This window comes from Lynx canadensis, chromosome B2 (assembly GCF_007474595.2).
Source record: "Lynx canadensis isolate LIC74 chromosome B2, mLynCan4.pri.v2, whole genome shotgun sequence".
Classification (NCBI taxonomy): Eukaryota; Metazoa; Chordata; class Mammalia; order Carnivora; family Felidae; genus Lynx; species Lynx canadensis.
The window spans coordinates 151,258,975-151,278,686 of record NC_044307.1 but is presented as its reverse complement, the minus strand read 5'-3'; the positions used below and the strand labels follow the sequence as shown (position 1 = coordinate 151,278,686).

The window sequence follows — 19,712 nt, the reverse complement described above, 5'->3', positions numbered from 1 at the left end:
TGCCGTTTACTGCAGCAAGTTGTTTAAATGAGTCTGCATTACAGCAGCACTTCCATCGGACTCTGGCAGAACGTCACCAAACGCACTCAGCTCTGAGGGAAGCCGAAGTTAAGGAAAGCGAGTTGCAGGCCAGTTAAAAGCAAATTTGTTATTTTCGAGCATACGCCATACTTGGAAGGTGTTCCGAGCGGTTATTTTGGACAAAACTGCTTATCACGGAATAACAGTTGTTTAATGACGACTTTAACTTACTGAATGGTGTTTGAGAACAGTCTGTCCTCTTGAGTTCTCTAAACTGTCTCTGAAGCATCGCTTTACCCCCCCCCCCCGTCGGTCTGGCACGTGCTTCTTCACGGTCAGTGCGGCTCTAACCCCCATTCCCTCTCTCCCCCGCAGAACCGTGACTTCCAAAGCAACGGAGGCCAAGCCAAGGAGGAGCTAGCACACTAACGCCACGGACAACACTCCCTACCGTCCCAGAGTCTGTTTAATCGGCCCTTTCGATGAAAACCGAGACTTCGCGAATGACTCCGGGTGCCTGACGCCCGAGCTGCCCGTGTTGGCCTGAGCCGTGCCCTGAGGACTCCTGCGGCCTCAGGCGAGGTGCTCACCAACACCGGGTTCTCCGCTGTTTCCGCCAATGCCTGGATATTGATGAAGATACCTACCGTGCTGTTACACCGGGAAACAAGAGACCGGCTTAGAAGCTGTGAATTTTAGAAATTAAAAACTTCAAAAAAAAAAAAAAAGGAGCCGACCTTTTTAACCATGGGTCACTGTGATTCCAGTTCAGGAACCCTGTTTACCAGTGTCGGGGGGGGGGGGGGGGCTGTGGGTCATGTGACGCTTCGGGGTTCCTACCGCCTTCTCGGCCACGCACGACCCTCGTGTGCCCGCGGTGACAGCCCCACGTCCGGGGTGCGGGGCGCGGACTGTCCCCAGTCCCTTCCGCTGCCCGGTGCGCGTGCCCCGGCCCCAGCCTGCGTTCCCGCGTCCACGTCCCACTGGCTCGTCCACTGCTACCACTCGCGGCCCAGCTCCGGCTCCTCGTGACCGGACGCCAGACGAACCGACGTGTTCCCACACATCACACCCGGCTAACCCGAAAACCGTGGGGCCTCGTATTCAAAACGCGCGAGGAAGCTCACGATGGTGCCGGCAGATGGTTACCCGGGCCGCCCCCAGGAAGCCGGCCCTGCTGCTGCTAAAATCCCTGCCCAGATACTTACGTCCGAGGCAGACAGGGTAGTGAAACCTGTCCGCTCTCTTGGACAAGAAATAGACGGGGGGTTAACGGTACCCAGATCTCAGATCATCGTATCTCTGCTGGACCGCATTCACCGGGCAGCCAGGACGGGGTGGCTGCATCACTTGTAGACTTTGAGACACAGGCGCCTTCTTTTCTGGAGCCAACGACTGAATCCTGGGGTCCAGGGTTCTCGGGAAGGTGAGGTGTTGGCTTCGATGGGCCTCACCTCCGTGACACACATGCGGCTTTGAATCCGTCTGGAAGCAGGGGACCCTACAACCAGTGGCAACACAGGGCGGGCCTGTGCTTTCCTAGACCCCGCAGCTGCAGGTGCCGACGAGGGAGGGGGCCACCTGGGGACCTGGCCAGGGAAGAGCTGAGGTCAGCTGGTGACAGGTGACAGGATCCGAGGCTGAAATTGGGGAGGTGTCCAAGTAGCTGTGAGGCTCCGGGCAAGAGTGAACATCGCTTCTAACCAATTAGTCACAAATATCTATCTGAGAGGATACGAAAGAAATGGGCTCTCCGCTTTCCTGCATTTTTAGTAGCTCTTTTTTAAAATGTTTTATTTATTTTTGAGAGAGACGGAGGGTGAGCTGCGGAGGGACAGAGAGAGAGGGAGACACAGAATCCGAAGCAGGCTCCGGGCTCCGAGCCGTCAGCACAGAGCCCGACGCGGGGCTCGAACGCACGAACCGTGAGATCATGACTTAGACGCTTAACCGACCAAGCCACCCAGGCGCGCCTGCATTTTTAAACTACATTTTCATCCAAATATTATCGCAAACTAGATTTCTCAACTCTCTTTCAGGCACAAGAAGCTCCTCTTTATATTCGGTGACTCAGGCAAGGAACCGCCTTAACACTCTTTCTCAGTTGGTTCAGTACCGAAGCATTAACACTCGGAAACAGCGTCCGACTTTCTTGTAAGTAACTGAAAGTTTCCAGTCGACCTTTAGGATTCCTTCCTCTGCGTGTTAAGACCAAAAAACAAAACAAAACAAAAAAAACCTTTGCTTCTTTAACTTGGCCTTAATTTGTTCTTATTTTACTGTGAATGAGTAATTCCCACAATTTTCCAGCAAACCTCCTCCAGTTGATCTTCATTCTCTTAAAAATGGAGAAAAATATCAACTGAACTAAATACATATTCTAATAAAAATCTCACCAGGAATGAGGCGCCTGGTGGCTCAGTCGGTGGAGCGTCTGACTTCAGCTCAGGTCATGATCTCGCGGCTCGTGAGTTCGGGCCCCGCGTCGGGCTCTGTGCTGACGGCTCAGACCCTGGAGCCTGCTTCGGATTCTGTGTCTCCCTCTCTCTCTGCCCCTCACCCACTCGCATTCTGTCTCCGTCTCTCTCAAAAATAAATAAACATTAAAAAAATAAAAAATACAAAATAAAAAATCTCACCAGGAACCCCACCAAGTGCAGCACAGTTACGACTTTTCAGTCCTGGCTCCGTGTATGTCTTCTGCACCTCCAGGACCCCACCGGCTTGTCTCCTAGGAAACGGGGTGCAGGCACCCCGCTTTTTCAAGTTTGTCACACGCCACCTCGCCTTTAGGAAAGGCCTACCTTAGAAGCCGTGTTCACTGACCAAAGGCGGTCTGAAGACGGTGGGATGAAAACAAGGCGAAAAGTGCCCATAGCCCCGCGTCGGTCCGCAGCGAGCCGGCACACGGGCGGCGGGCACCGGGCACCCCCTTTCCCGGAACCACATCAGCATCGCCACCTCCAGCCCCCAGAGCCCAGGACCGTGTCTGGGCGCATCGGGGCATCGTCTCCGTGTATGTTGTGCGTCTGTTAGCAAGCTGTGTCCCGAGGTCCCAGAAAGCCCTGAGACAGGTAGGTTTTAGGCTCTGGGAACGCTCAAGAACTCTTCTGTATAAATTTACAGTAATGGCCTCTTCACTTTACCCATTTCGACTTACAGAAGGTTTCACCAGAACGCTCTGCTCTCGCGGAGCACGGGCCCTGCGCTGGATACAAGTCCCACTCACCGTGCATTCCTTGTGTCCTGCGGGGCTCCCGGGGCCTTGCGTTGAGTCCCCGAAACCCCTCCCCAAGGAGGAGCTGGCGTCTCAGGATGTCCCCGCAGACGCCGTGTCTTGACTATCAGACGTTCTCAACCAGGGGACCCCGATGCCCTTGGCCCCCCTTGTCCTGGGATTGCTGTCCCCCCAAGTCTTTAGGACGGGAAATACGTGTGTGATTTTAGCTGGGTTTTTACTCCGCATCTTTCCCCAGTAAACCTGGACTTAATGGCCCATCTCTCTGTCACGCATCCTACAAAATGCAATTTGCGTCTAAAGGCTCGGTAATCTTACTCACTTGCAAGTTTAAGTTGGTATTTAAACCGTCAAGATCATTAGTCAAAACATAAAATAAAGTAACTCAGGTCTTTCTCCCAAGCACTGCTACTCAGTCTCCTGTCACATCCAGAAACCCAGACCCAAACCCCGACCCCGAGTTCACAAGCACCCACGGTTACCGTGATGCCATCAGAGCGGCACAGGACGCACTGCGTCCTCGAAATCCTCTCCCCACTCAGCGCACCCGCTCTCACCTCCACCCCCTCTGCCCCAGCCCCTGTTAGCAGGCAGCTGGCAGGAAGCCTCTCGGCGCCGCGGCTGACCGGGGACGGCGCCGGGAAGACTGAGCCGCCGAGGGCACAGAGCACGCGTGTCGCGGCCCCGAGCTGGCCGCGTCTGCAGGGACACGGGGCCGCCCATCTCAAATGAAACGCTTTGTTCCGAGCCCAGCTGCGGTTTAGCAGACTCGTGGCTATGAATTGGGTATGTGATCTGACACGAAAGTCAGAGATGTTGACATTTCCAGTGGGTGAGATATTGACATCGGGTATTCTCTTCGAAAGGGCCTTGAAGGCCACACACAGAGCCCCCTTTGGAAGAAAGGTAAATTCTGGAGTTTTCCAGGTGCTGCATTTAGGGTCCAGTGACCCTTTTGTTCAGTGGGAGTTCAACTGCCACACGGCGCCGTGTTCGCGTCGGACCCCATGGTTCCGTGCTCGCCACGGAAGGTCACCGACGCTACCGTCTTACGACCTACCCCTGTGCTGTGCCCGGTGACTTACCGCTTTTGCAACTGTTTCCACCCTCTTAATCCCGTCGTCTGCTTCACCCATCCCCCCACCCACGTCCGCTCCGGCCACCACCAGATTGTTCTCTGTGCTCAAGAGGCTGGGTTTTTGTTTGTCTCTTCTTTTCTTTGTTTCACGTCTTAAATTCCACATATGAGTGAAATCATATGGTAATCGTCATTCTCTGTCTGACTTACTTCACTTAACATCATAAATATATAAAGAACTTCTATGAATCAACACCAGAAAAACAAATAATCTGATTAAAAACAGGCAAAGAACCTGAACAGACATTTTTCCAAAGAAGGCAAACGGCCGACAGACGCATGAAAAGAATCTCGAGTGCTGGTGAGGACGAGGAGAAAAGGGACCCGCGTGCACTGTTGGTGGGAACGCAGACTGGCGCAGCCCCGTGGGAAACAGTACAGAGGCTCCTCAGAGAGGTACAAACAGGGCCACCGTGCGACCCGGCAGCCGCACCAGTAGGTGTTTACCCAAAGAAAATGAAAACACTAAAACGCTAATTTGAAAAGATGTGCCCTTAGGGTTATTACCACATTATTTACAACAGGCAAGACGTGGAAGCAGCCCACGTGTTCGTCCAGACAGGAGCGGAGAGGATGTGGTGTGTGCGCACGCACACACACACGGACACACACATGCACACACACATACACACGTAGGCACTCAGACACATGTACACACACACACATATACACTCACACATATATGTACATACACACACATACACACACATATACACTCAGACACACATACACACACATACACACACATACACACATATACATACACACACATATACACTCACACATATATACACATACACACACATATACACTCAGACACACGTACACACACATACACACACATACACACATATATACACACACGGACACACATACACACATATACATGCATACACATACACACTTGCACATATATATACATACACACATACACATAGATACTCAGACACATGTACACATACATATACACACATACACACATATACATACACACACATATACACTCACACATATATGTACATACACACACATACACACACATATACACTCAGACACACGTACACACACATACACATATATACATACACACACACATACACTCACACATATATACACATACACACATATACACTCAGACACACATACACATACATACACACACATACACACATATATACACACACGGACACACATACACACATATACGTGCATACACATATACACTTGCACATATATATACATACAGACACATACACATAGATACTCAGACACATGTACACATACATATACACACATACACACATATACATACACACACATATACACACGTAGGCACTCAGACACATGTACACACACATACACACGCATATACACTCACACATATATATACATACACACACATACACACATGTATACACTCAGACACACATACACACGTACACATACATACACACATATATGCACACACAGACACACATACACATACACACATATACATACACACACATATACACTCACACATATATATACACACACGTATATATTCAGACACACGTACACACACGTAGACACTCAGACACACGTACACACATATACACACATATACATACATACACATACACACTCACACATATATATACATACACACACATATACACTCACACATATATATACATGCACATACACACACATATACACTCAGACACACGTACACATAGATATACACACATATATACACACACGGACACACACACATATACATACATACACATATACACTCACATATATATATATATATACACATACATACACATACACACACATATACACTCAGACACACGTACACATACACACATATACACAATATAGACACACATACACACATATACACTCACACATATACTCACACATATATATATATACATACACACACATATACACATGTATACACTAACACGTACATACGTACACACACATACACATACATACATGTAGACACTCAGACACATGTACACATACATACACACACATGCACACATACACACATATACACTCACACATATATATACATACACATACACACACATGTACACTCAGACACACGTACACATACATACACACATATACAAACATATATACACACACGGACACACATACACACATATACATACATACACATATACACTCACACATATATATACATACACACACACATACACACACGTATATACTCAGACACACGACACACACATATACACACGTATATACTCAGACACATGTACATATACACACACAGATACACACACATATACACTCACAAATATATATACATACACACACATACACACACGTATACACTCAGACACACATACACATATACACACATATATACATATATACATGCGTACACATACATACACACATACACACATAACTACACAAAAATACACACATACACATGCATACACACATACACATGCATACACACATATACACAGAGATACACACATATACACAGATACAAATATACACATATATACACATACATATATGCACAACATACATATATGAACATACACACTGTACACATGTACACGCATACATACACATAATTACACACATATATGCACACACATACACAAATACACATATACAAATATATACAAACATACACACATGCACAAACTTATACATACATGAACACACATAATTACACACACATACATATATACATACACACATATGCAAACATATACACATACACACAAACATACACACACGTGAACACACATACACGTGCACACACATGTATACACAAATGCACATACATACACACACATATACTTGCTATTCTCAGGACAAAGTGAGGATCATTTTATCTTACCTTAGAAAATCATAATTAATTTTGCAAAAAATTAGAGTACTGCGAGCATAGTACTTGAGAGATGCAGGGGTGCTTTTAGGGTTCCTAGCTGAGTCAAAGATCCCAGTGCACCTGCAGTCACCAGGGACTCGAAGGGCTTTTTGTCTCCGTGGACTTGAAAAGACTGTGTGTTGTGGTTCTACCCCCTTCTCGGGTCTCTGGGGACAGGGGCCCCCGGCTGCTGGCGGCTGCCGCATCTTGTCCCTGCAGTAAGCGTGTGCGCCACGTCGGCGGGGGCGGGGGGAGGGGGCACAGGGCCGTGGGGTGGGTCTGTCAGTCTCGTCGCGATGCCGCAGGCTCTGCCCAGAACGGAGGAGGAGGAGGAGGAGACAGGCCTTCCTCCCCTCAGCCGGCGGCAAGCCCTCGGGGGGTCTGGCAGGAGCAGCGAGCTCCATCCACCAGGCCATCCTCCCCCCACGTCAGGAGCCCAGGCGTCTAGGACTCGCACTGCACACCTCACAGTCTGCAAACCGCTCGCTACATGGAAGTCCACAACGTCACTCGGCCCGGAACAGCCAACAGGCTTAGAGGAGGAGAAACGCGGCCTCGTGTCCTTAATTTACAAACTCTGTGCCACATAGGAGTGCCTCCTCTGTGCTGAGCGCTGTGCCAGCCGGCGGGGCCCCGGGAGGCTCAGTCCCCGCCCCCCGGAAGACACGAGGGCATGCGCCATCTGCACACAGCCCACGTGAACACATGCGGTGGCCGTGTCCCGCAGACAGGTGTCCAGGACAGGCTCCCTAAGGAGCTGCACAGACGGCACAGAGCTGCCCCCGGGGAAAGGCTCCGTGCCAGCAGCCCCGGGAGCAGAGCTCTGCAGGGGACGCGGCGGGTGGAGGTCACCGGGTGGATGCGTAGAGAGACGTGACAGCCAGATACCAGGACAGGAGGAACTCAGACCAATTCGCAGATGGAAAAGGGGCAGTTCAATGCCTTTGTTTAAAACTGCCGCCACCCTCGGCGTTTACCCCTCTCAGGATGCTATGACACGTCCTGTAAGGAAACTCATGGAATAAAAGAGCCCCAGTAATGACCCAGTCCTCAATAGGGGACCCGTTAGCGGGATCTTGACCTCCCTCCACACGGTAAAGCGCCAGCCTCCAAAGATGAAATCATCACTGAGCGGCAGCTCGTGAGAGCCGGGCACGTGCTCACCGCCCCACGAACCGTGGGAATAATTGCCTGAGAGTCAAGAGACCCTCTAAAAACGTGGACCGTGAGTGAGAAAATTACAGCGCGTCTTAGAAAATAAAGGGCCCTTACTGGCCGGGGCTTAGAAAGCCAGTTGAAACGAAAACTGTACCTTTTAAGAAGAAAATGCAACAGCCTCAGTGTGGCCTGAAGCGCCTGCCCACGGGCCTGCCACTGTGCTGTTCTGGAAACGTTTCTCCTCTCGACAAGAATAGCCTCTAACCTGGAGTCATTTCAAGACCTACTTGTTTTTCCCTAATAAGGAAAACTGTCTCCAAAAAATCAAAATGATTAAGTGGTCATGAGCAGTACTAAGCAGAATGTTACACGGTTTGCATACAGTGGCCTGTGTGTCTGGAGGCTGGTTTTTATTTAAGGTATGAGCGAGGGGGGGGATCTCTGCGTGACAGCCCGATAACCCAGCCGAGGGGCCAGGCTGTCCAGCTGCGAGGACGCCTCCTCGCAACGTGTTCCCTGACACTCCCGAAGGTGCCGTGACGGCCGCACCAGCCAGTGAGACACCCCCGTGCTTCTCAACTGCACCCTCGGCTGCTTGCACGAGACAAACGACCATCCCCGTCTTGAATCACGAACCCGGTGGAAACCACACACGCCCTAGTTAGAGGTAGTGCAGTTCCGTATTATCAAATAAGGAAAAGGTAAGCGTCTTGGACCCTCAGAGCCAAAGTCAAACGATCTGCTTGACGTTTATGAGGCAGCATTGAGACCAGCTGAACACAGCGAGGGCTCTCCGTGCACCAAGCACTTGCTAGATTCACTGTTTCCTGTGAGGAACAGTCTCGTCCACCACGGAGGGCAAAAGATCGCACCCGACGACGGAGAGAAGGCCCTCCGGTCCGAGAACACGAGGGCGCGTGCGACTGGGCGATTCACTGAGCTCCTTGTAAGGGTAAGACATCATGTACGCACAAGGCGCTTAACTGGGAATCTGCGTGGGTGTTTGCAGCTGCACCTCCGTGCCCTCCCTCCCTCCCCCTCCCAAGACGCGGGAGCCTGATCCCAGAGACACAAAGCAGGCAGACCACTCCCAGAGACAGACACCGTGCGATAAAAACCGTGTCTCCCACAGGCTCTTGGACCTGTGTCAAAAGACAGTGGTGGGAGCGGGGGGACAGCCCCCCACGCGGACGTCTCAGGAGAAGCGAGGGCGACGGGCAGAGCTGTTCTCACGGAGGAAGCTGCTCCTCTCCTCCCTCGGTCTTAGAAACTTCGGTTCCCGGTGCTGGCTGGGTAACAGACGCGTCTCGGTGATGCGCCAGTCTTTTTTTCTCTCTTTATTCATAAACAGGAAAACATCTTTGCGGGTCAGAGTTTAAAGCCCTCTTCCCTGATACTAGGACAAGCAACGCAAGAACCGCATCTTCTAAGCGGAATTTTTACGGACTTTGTGTAAGGCCAAGATCAAACGTGCTCTGAGCTAAAGGACATTAGAGAAGGATTTTCACGGTCTCTGAGGCATTGGTGAAACACAATCTGGAGATACTTAGAAGAAGAAAAGAAGACCCCAATGAAATAAAACAGAACTGGCTTTGAAGCGCCACACGATGTCAGAGCTTCGTCTCTGAACTCCTTGATCTCATGACATGCGCCCGGCCGCCGAGACCCCGCCGGCTGGCACGCGGCCCTCTCCCCTAATCCCACACAAACTCCGGGGGAGACGCGGCCCCCACGAAAGCCTTCAGGTGTACCTGTCGAAGGAATCATTTTTGCCGTATCACCGACACTTACGTGCTCTTTGCTGAAAGACACCGCCTTTTCATGAATGTATTTTCAATAATTATAACGTTTAACTCACCGCCTCTGTTTAATTCGAAACGGTTCTTTGCGACTAAACATACTCGATACAGAGATCGAGCTCATGCTTTACTAAAACCTAAACTTCAGCTCCTTGAACAGTTGATTCCATTCTAAAGGAATGTCAGAACATGACATTTGACTTAATACTTTCTTTTAGGTAGAACAAAGGATCCTTTTGGTTTAGAAGTTCTGATTTTAGAGACGCCGTTCGCTTCTCGGAAAGGCCGGGTCTTAGGCTCGGCACTTCCGGCCTTGCCGGCCACAGGTGCTGACTTGGGCAGGTGCCCGTGTGAGCCCCGCCCCGCAGGTGCCCACTTGGGACAGAGCAGGAGAGATTCCTTCTCATCCTGAAGTTTCGAGAAAGCTCAGGTGCTGGGGGAGGCGTGCCCACCACGCCTCTGTGGCGCTTACCTTGCAGCGGACGGTCCTTGTACAAGTCCCTTGTTCGGGTCGGGTGAGCCCGGGCTGTGTTGTCACATTTTGGCTGCTCGTACCTGTGAGGGAACGGAAGGGAAAGCGGGTTCAGACTCAGAAGGCGGTGCTCTCCTCTGTTTCCCAGGCAGTCGTGCGACGGCCCCCGCCCTTGGACCGCAGCGCATCTGTGGCGTCCACTCCTCAGGACTGAGGACTTTCCGTGACCTCTGTGACAATTTACTGAAGTTCAGTTTTCACAGTCGGGAGGAAGGAGCACATTGCACAAGACTCCACCTCTCCGTCCAGTTTCTGGGACATATCTTACACGGCGGCTGCCAAACACCAACCCCATCTCTTCCAGGATTTGTTACAGTTCAGAGGGGGAGGGGGAGGGGGCAGGTGAGGGCAGTGGCCATGGCCCCAGGAGAGAATGCAGACTCTCGGAAAGAACCTCCGAATTTTTTATTTATATCTGAGAGACCAACTAAATCTTAATCCAATTTATGAAGCTACTACAGGTTGTCCCTGTGTTAAGAAAGGAAGGGAAAAGGAAGGAAAGAAGAGAAGGAAAGGGATGGAAGGAAGGAAGGAAGGAAGGAAGGAAGGAAGGAAGGAAGGAGAGACGGAGGGAGGAAGGAGGGAGGCAGGGAGGGAGGAAGGAAGGGAAGGAGGAAGGGAGGGAGGGAGGGAGGAAGGAAGGAAGAAAGGAGGGAGGGAGGGAGGAAGGAAGGAGGGGAGGGAGAGAGGAAGGAAGGGAGGGAGGGAGGGAGGAAAAGAGGGAGGGAAGTAAGGGAGGGAGGAAGGAAGGAAGGGAGGGAGGGGGGAGGGAGGAAGGAAGGGAAGGAGAAAGAAAACACTATGCCCGGCCCCCATCAAGTGGACAGAAAAGCGCGGAGAACGGACAGGTGGGTGGGGGCCGCGCGGAGCAGGCGCTGAGGCTGCCGCTGACGCCCCCCTCAGGAGAGCAGGTGCAGGGGTAGCTCTAGCACTGACGGGCCCCCGGGCACCTCTGCTGAGGGCTCTGATGCCAGGCCGGCAGCCGGCACTGGCCCCCCGAGGGCCTCCCGACGGCTCCTCAGGAACGTGTGTGGGAGCACCGGCAGTGGAGGCCCAGGCCGCAGGGAGGACGGCCCCCGTGCAGCGGGGCCTCTACCTGCGGGACCTGCCTCCCTGAGCGCCCATGCGGTCCTCCGGGTCTGGAAAGGGTCTTGGACACTGTGAGCCGGGGGAGGGGACGTAGGAGGAATGTTCCGGACTGAACCCTGCTGACTTTCAGGGAAGTGATCGCGGCCCCACCGTCCATTCTGCCGTGGCCTCCTTCCTCGCTCCGGGAGGAAGGGGCGGGGCACCACGTTTCCTTCTTACAGGTCACTCACTTCAGGTTCCTCTTTCTCTTCGCTGTTTTGTTTTCCCGCCACAGGGAACAAAAAAAACTCAAGCGTCTCCCCGGTGCCCAGTCCGGGGCGGGGGGACGACCCGCTGCGGCCGGAAGCGAGCGCCAGGGGGAACCCGCGCCCCCCACCCCCCACCCCGAAAAGTCTCTTTGATGCCACAGAAGTCAACACTCACCCACACAAACGAAACAGACTTTTCAAAACGTTGATTTTGAACCTGAAGCGTCCCCCACGCACTCAGGCGCAGTTAAGCTGTCACATTCACACTCGCCTGGAACGCAGTGGGGTTCGGCGTCGACGGCAGCGGGCCCACAGTCACGAGACCCCGAGCACAGGCGAGGGGACCCGCCTCAAGCAGGGTGGCCCCCACACTGGAACCGCAGCGGGCACAGGGGAGCCAAAATGCACCCAGAGAGAGCGAGCGGAAGAAGCCAGCGGTCGGAGGGACTGCTGCTAAGCTCCCGTTCTCACGGGTGACGTTTGCAGAACTCGCGGTCTCTATCGCAGGCTCCGGTCCGTGTCCGCGGGCTGGAACAGGTTGGAGCCGGTGCCCGTGTGAGAACTGACACCATCACAGCTGACGGCCGTGGGAGGAGCCGAGCAAGTGCCCCCGCCGCTGACGGGACAGGTGGGAGCTGGGGACGGAACTCCCGGTGGACAGTCAAGTGCCCGGCCACTGAGGGCACGTCCTGTTTGCAGGAGTATCAGGGGGTGCCCCTCGGGGACAGCCACGGGCCGCTCTGTGGGGTCAGAGGCTAACCCATGACGTGGACTCTGTGCGGAGCCTCCGCGTGGCAGTCCCCCGCTCCGAGCCTTTCTTTGAAGCGGCCTGGAAGCCAGCCACGCTCGTCCTTCCAGCTTGGTTCCAGGTTTCACTGGAGAGCTCTTAAGAATCCTACACGTGTGGATTCAAAAATGTATACTTAAATGACAGCATTCTGCCTCTTTTAAGAGGATGGTGACACGCCGTAACTTGCGGAAATGGCGATCTCAAGGAACAGAATTAACGCCTTTGAAGTCTCAAGTAAAAACAAATCTCCAATTCAGTGTTTACGCCCCTCACATTCTTCTCAATAGCGTTTCGCTCACTTGTGCGAAGTAAAAATGAGCATCTCTGGACTGTCTGCTTGCCCGTCAGATACCAGGCTCTCCGCTGGGGAGAAGGGTGATTTCGCATGCACTTGGCCAGGGACAGAGTCGGGCTCTGGGGTTGGGAATGGGGGGGCTGCCCTACTGCGAGGTAAGGACAGCCTGAAGTCTGGGGCCCCTGGGTGGCTCAGTCAGGTAAGCGTCCGACGTTGGCTCAGGTCACGATCCTACGCTTCGTGAGTTCGAGCCCCGCGTCGGGCTCTGTGCTGACAGCCCGGAGCCCGGAGCCTGCTTCGGATTCTGTGTCTCCCTCTCTCTGCCCCTCCCCTGCTTGCACTCTGTCTCCCCAAAATACATAAATATTAAAAAAAAAGAAAAGAAAATAACAGCCTGAAGTCTAATGGCAGATGGGTGAATGCTTCACCGGCCATCACGAAAGTGAAAGAGAGCTGGCTCTGCTCTGGGAGCTAACGTAGAAGCTGGCCACCAGCCCGATCCACGCTTAGTGGGAGAATCGGATGGCCCACTCCGCTCTCCCCACTATGAAGCAGGGGCCGGCTGGAACCCGCCCCTCTCCTCCCAGATCCCACTGGACCACACAGGGCGTGGGCTCACGCGGGTGCCCGGGCCCCGGCCCACAGGGAATCACCACTCTACAGCCAAGATGCCAGTTCTGACACCGAAAGGCAGGAGAACCAAGAGGCACGTCGGCGCGTGGCCCAGCCCGTTTCCGCCCCGATGATCATCCGAACCAGAAATTCTGTGCTGGACGGAAGCCACTCTCCACGCTGGCAGGCAAACACGTACTTCTACTGTCCCCGGCCCCAACATCCGGGAGTTTTCATTACCTTGCCTGGTGAGACGAGGAAAAGGGAGCTACCTGGCCTATAATGACGGTGCATTTTATTTCTATGCCTTCTCTCTGTCTTGGAGCTTTAAATTACTCTTCCTGTCGGCAAATATAGAGGATAACTGAGGGAAAAAACGTGCACCATCTACACAAATATACAGCGAAACTACAAAGTATCTCTCTGGAACTGCTTGTTTCAGAAAATCGTAAGAAAATAGCATCGATGCGACAGAAAGAGGACTTTCTTTCTGCAGGCTTCCTGCCCAGTCACAGTACAGCCAGTCGTAGATGTGGGTGAGGCTGGCCTGCAGCTTATCAGATATCCCTTAAGGTGGATAATTTTGATTTCCCAACATCCATGCCTCTCTAGAGATCAGTCTAAACCAGGTCCATTTTTCAGGCCAGTCACGGGTTTGCCCGTGGTCGTGCGATCCAGTTCTGGCCAACAATCCATGAATTAAATTTGCTAGGTAACGTTTAGGGAAGGTTGTTTGGACTCCCGGTAAAGAAATGGGCTGTGTATCCTCTGAGCACTGTGGTGTCTGGATGAGATGCCCGGATGCCTGCAGCCATCTTATGACCACGAGAAGAGTCCATTCAAGGGTAAAGACAACACAGCGAGGATGTCAAAGTAAAGACCTGGGAGATCCTGTGTCATCAGGGACATCACCAAATCATAGCGTCAACTGAAATGCAGCTTTCTTCATCTCTGTGATTCTCACCTGAGGTAAACGCAGCCCCTCACTGTTTATGTCCACGGATGGAGGATAGACGGATGGACAGATGCACGGATGTACGGGCGGGTGGAGGGATGAGACAGAAATGCAGGCATCCAAAGGGTCTTCCTCACCGGGTTTAATTTAATGCTGTTTCTTGAAAGTCAAAGTTCTAAGAGGGAGGTACTCCCTTCTGGAGGCAAATTCTGAGAAAATGAGAACTTGATGCTCTCCTCCCTGCAGTTTTTGAAGCCACGATAAAGTCTGGGCAGAAAGAAATCAGGACAGATGGGAGGGAAGAGGGGTTCCTACATTGCTTGTCCGATTATGACAAAAATGCATACAGGTCCCCTAGGGACGACACCGTAAACCCTGGTCCGGTCGTCTCAGGGCCAATACGAGCAGTTCTGGTTTCGACAGCATAAGGATTTCCATTGGCCAGTGTGAACAAAGCCTCTCCCGGCGAACCTGGCCCCCGATTCTGGAGGTGTGGCCGAGGGGCCATCAGGGCAGCAGCACAAGCCCTGGCCTGGGGAGCAAAGGCCCTAACCTAAATGCACAGTGAACAAGCCTGAGTTCTAAAGGCAGAAATACTGCTTCCTGAGAAAGGTTTCTTAGGAGACAGTCCCTACACACACGGGCACGGGAACCAAGACAAAGCACTCACGCCAACACCCTAAACAGATTTACGTTCTTCTCAAGCCGGGCAGGGCACACTTGTGTGGACGCTCTCCTGCGGCAGCCGTGTAGTCGCCGAACCCCACTCGCCGGCCTGCAGGCCTGGGCGGGGGTCTGCTCTGGGCGGGCACAGAAGGCGTGTGGCCAGAACGGGTGACTCGCTGGCCACCAAGAACCGGCTTGAATGCTACTGTGTTCTTCCAACTTGACCCCTGCTTGTCCCAGACGGGGACCGGGTGTGGGCGCACTGCACGTCGACCAGACGTTTGCGAGCTGGTCACCTGTCCTTCGGCCGCCTTCCTCCCCTAAATGTCTCGTGGTCACCCTTGAAAGACTGGGGGAAATCATTCCGGAAGCATCAAAACGCTCATGCCTAGGTGCTAGATATGAAGCCAGCGGCCGAACTGGATGACTTTTGAAATATTTTTGTACATTGGTGAATTATCTTATCAATCTACGAAAATTCAAACTCAGTTCACGTAACAAAGGACTGCAAACACGTCTTCGCTCATGTCTATCCCAGTCCCACGAGCAGTTCGTCCGCTTCGGGCGCGATGACGAAACCGCCTGGCCCAAACTCACACACAACACGAGGGAGTAAATGTTTCTGCGTCTCAGACCCTTGAACAGCTCTTGCTGAGCTCGCCTTTAGCACACTGTCTTGATTTCATGCTAAAGAAAGCCACTTGGAAAGAACGCACGGAAAAAAGAAAGCCATTTGGGGCGATCGGTTCTTTCGGCTTAGAAAACGCGGGGCTCCCCGTGCCACGGGCAGAGCAGGGGAAGCCGCCGTGGACACGCGGCGCATTCTGCCGCCCACCCTGCTGGATACCGAGCCCGCTTCCCCGGCTGCGGCCGGCCGGAAGCGGGGCCCGGAGGCCTCAGGCGTCTCCGCTCCCCGCTGCGCGCTGGCAGGCTCCCGGGGGCCGTCGGGGGGGGGCAGCGTGCTCCAGGTGCCGACGGCCGGAGCCGTCCGTGTCCGCGGCGGCCCCACGGCGCTGTCCGGACAGCAAAGCGAGGTCTGGGGCCGGGCACCCGCGACGGCGGCACCCACAGCAGGCGCGCCTTCCCTGGCCTCCCGCCCGCGCCTCCCGGCCCGCGGGCGCAGCGCTACCTGGTGGACGTGCCGGGGATGGGGCGTCCGGTGTCCACGAGGACGCACCAGCAGTAGCCGGTGGACGGGTGGCACTGCACCGGCTTGTAGAGCCCGCCATGGGCGCACTCCGGAATCACCACGTTGTCGTTCTTGGGCTGCCTGGCCTCTTCCAGGGCCGACTGCTGCTCTTGGTCGCAGGAGGACACTGGGGACAAAGGACAGAGGCGTGAGCGCAGCGGGTCCCTCGCGGGGCCCGCGGGTGCGACCGCAAGGCTGCAGGAAGCCGGGGAGGCGGGGGCAGAGGCTGGCCAGTCGGAGGGGCGCCGCCGGGTCAGCAGGGCTCAGGGAGGCACGGCGGGCCCAGGTGACCGGCAGCCACCTGGTAAAGGAGGGGCGGCTCCGGGTGCATGGCAATCCGGACGGCAGCGTCGGCCTGTGGTCCCCACCCAGGTTTCAGTCCAGGTTGCAAAAACTGAGGCCGTTTGTCAGTATTTGCAAACTTACTTTGTTGTTGTTTTTTTTTTTTTTGGCAAATCAGTGCTGGACCTATAATTATCAATTAGTTGCTACTTCTTTCAATTTTGTCACCAACTTTTATTTAAAGGACGTGAAAGCACACAAGCCCAGCCTATGTCCGAGCACGGAGGAACCCAGTCTCGGCAGACGGCGGGCCCGGGGCCACGCGGCTGCGACAGCCACAGGGCGTGTCCACGGCACACGATGGCACCGGTGACTGTGGAAAATGCTTGCTGTTAACGGTGACAGAGGCACAATCTCACGGCATCCACCGCTCACGTAACAAGCAGCTGCTCGTAGGGTTTTCCAAGGGCTAGACCTGCCCTAATTCATTTCGTGGGCTTAGGCAGCCATTTGGCAGATGAGAAAACAGAGGCACGGATAAGCCACTTGGGGAAGGCCACGCGGCTAGGAAGGGGCGGACCCAGAGCTCAGATCCAGACCCGTCACACTCAGAAGCACAAGGTCTGACCGGTTTGACAGCCTGCACCCCTCCGGCCTCCGGGCAGATGCGGTTCTCGCGCCCCCTGTGTGACACTGGCTTCAATATCCCTCCTGGGGGCACCAGGGGGGCTCGGTAGGTAAACCGTTCGACTCTGGATTTCAGCTCATGATCTCACAGTTCGTGAGTTTGAGCCCCACGTTGGGCTCAAAGTATGGAGCCTGCTTGGGATTCCCTCTCTCTCCCTCTCTCTCTCTCTGCCCCTCCCCTGTTCATGCACACACACTCTCTCTCTCTCTCAAAATAATTACATATTTACAAATAAATAAATAAGCCATCTGGAAAACAGTATGGAGGTTCCTCAAAAAAGTTAAAAACAGAACTACCCTACAATCCAGCAACCACACTACTAGGTATTTATGCAAAGAATACCAAAACACGAGTTCAAAGGGATACATGCCCTTGGATGTTTATAGCAGCGTTATCGACAATCGTCGAATGATGGAAAGAGCCCAAGGTGTCGATCGATGGATGAACGGATAAGGAATATGTGGTACATATACACAATGGAATACTACTCGGCCATGAAAAAGAATGGAATCTTTCCGTTCCGTTTGTAACAACGTGGATGGAGTTAGGATGTATTATGCTCCGTAAAATACGTCAGTCAGAGAAAGACAAATATCAGATGATTTCCCTCACATGTAGAATTTAAGACACAGAGAGAATGAACACGGGGTGAGAGAGAGACAGGAGAACCAAGAACCAGACTCTCAACTACGGAGAACATACTGACGGCCACCAGAGGGAGGTGGGCAGCAGGTGCGACCCGGGTGCTGAATCACTATATCGTACACCGGGGGTTAACTAACCCGAACTTAAATGAAGATGCGGAGGACAAACAGCTCTGCGAGCAAGCCGACTGCACGGGGCTATCCGCACTCCAGCACCCCCACAAGGTGAGTGCGGTCTACTCCATAATCCTCAGAGGGTAAGGAACTCGAGCCCAGCAAAGTAAAGCCTGGGGAGCACTTTATCCTTCGCTGTAAAGTCACACACGGTTTTTTTTTGTTTTGTTTTGTTTTGTTTTGTTTTTTAAATCTTTTTTTTTTAACGTTTTATTTATTTTTGAGACAGAGAGAGACAGAGCATGAACGGGGGAGGGGCAGAGAGAGAGGGAGACACAGAATCGGAAGCAGGCTCCAGGCTCCGGGCCATCAGCCCAGAGCCCGACGCGGGGCTCGAACTCACGGACCGCGAGATCGTGACCTGGCTGAAGTCGGACGCTTAACCGACTGCGCCACCCAGGCGCCCCACACACGGTTTGAAATACAATCTAGAAATAGTCAGCGTATTCCAAACACTCCTGTTCTGGATAATTCCGGCCTAAACACAAAAGGGTAAAAATTAACACCGGCAAATTAAATCTCCCTCCTCCCCCATTTTAAAGAATTCCAAATGCGTGCGCCTGTCTGCACTTTGTCTTCGCAGTGGGCTTTCTCCGGGAGGGCCTCTGACCACTCACTCAGCCGAGGCCCCTCGAGCGGACATGCGGAGACCCGGCCACTCACCCCCTGACCCCAGGAGGCTCGAGGTCAAGGCCGATCACAGAAGTGTCGGAGGTGGGACCGGTCAGGCTCTCACTCACGGAATCACTGCAGAGAACAGAGCCCTGTGTCACCGGTCACATACGTGGCTAACGAACGGTAGGGCGGCTCCGGGCCCCCCAGGGCTGGGGGCCCTCTCCCCCTGAGCTGCCCTGAGGGACCCCAGGCCCACAGCCCCGGGAGCACACCTGTCCTCCGCCTGAGCTCTCTGTGGAATCGAGCAATGGCATTCTTTTGCCTTCGCATTTCTCCAAAGGAAGGAAACGGAGAGAACAATGCCTTGAGTGGATGTAAAATCTTTATAGCACTTTCCTGCTTACGAAGCGATTTTCCATAAACCACGCTTTAGTCCGTTCGGAACCACCTGACTGCAGTTCACAGGGACTTCGCGACTGTCGACGTAACATCGAGCAGGTGGGACCGCCGAGAAGCTGAGAAAGAACGTGCCGGGGGGGGCCAGCACCCAACTCAGGGGGCCCCACGAGGATGAAAGAGGTTAGGTGCACGAGCGGAGCACGAGGACCGTGCTTCCCAAGTGTCAGCTGGGATGGCCTGGCACCTAACAGGCCCTCGAGGAACTG

General features: G+C 53.3%; 1 protein-coding gene across 3 annotated transcripts in view; it reads right to left on the bottom strand.

The window, feature by feature from the left end:
• SMOC2 (SPARC related modular calcium binding 2) overlaps positions 1-19,712 on the bottom strand; it is a 168,647-nt gene that overhangs the window by 32,445 nt on the left and 116,490 nt on the right. For all 3 annotated transcript variants that reach the window (XM_030316795.1, XM_030316796.1, XM_030316798.1), the window contains exons 8-9: positions 16,585-16,771; positions 10,741-10,823 (exon numbers count right to left, since the gene is read on the bottom strand). In XM_030316795.1, coding sequence (XP_030172655.1) covers positions 10,741-10,823; positions 16,585-16,771 — 270 coding nt within the window. The remainder of the gene's footprint in view (positions 1-10,740; positions 10,824-16,584; positions 16,772-19,712) is intronic.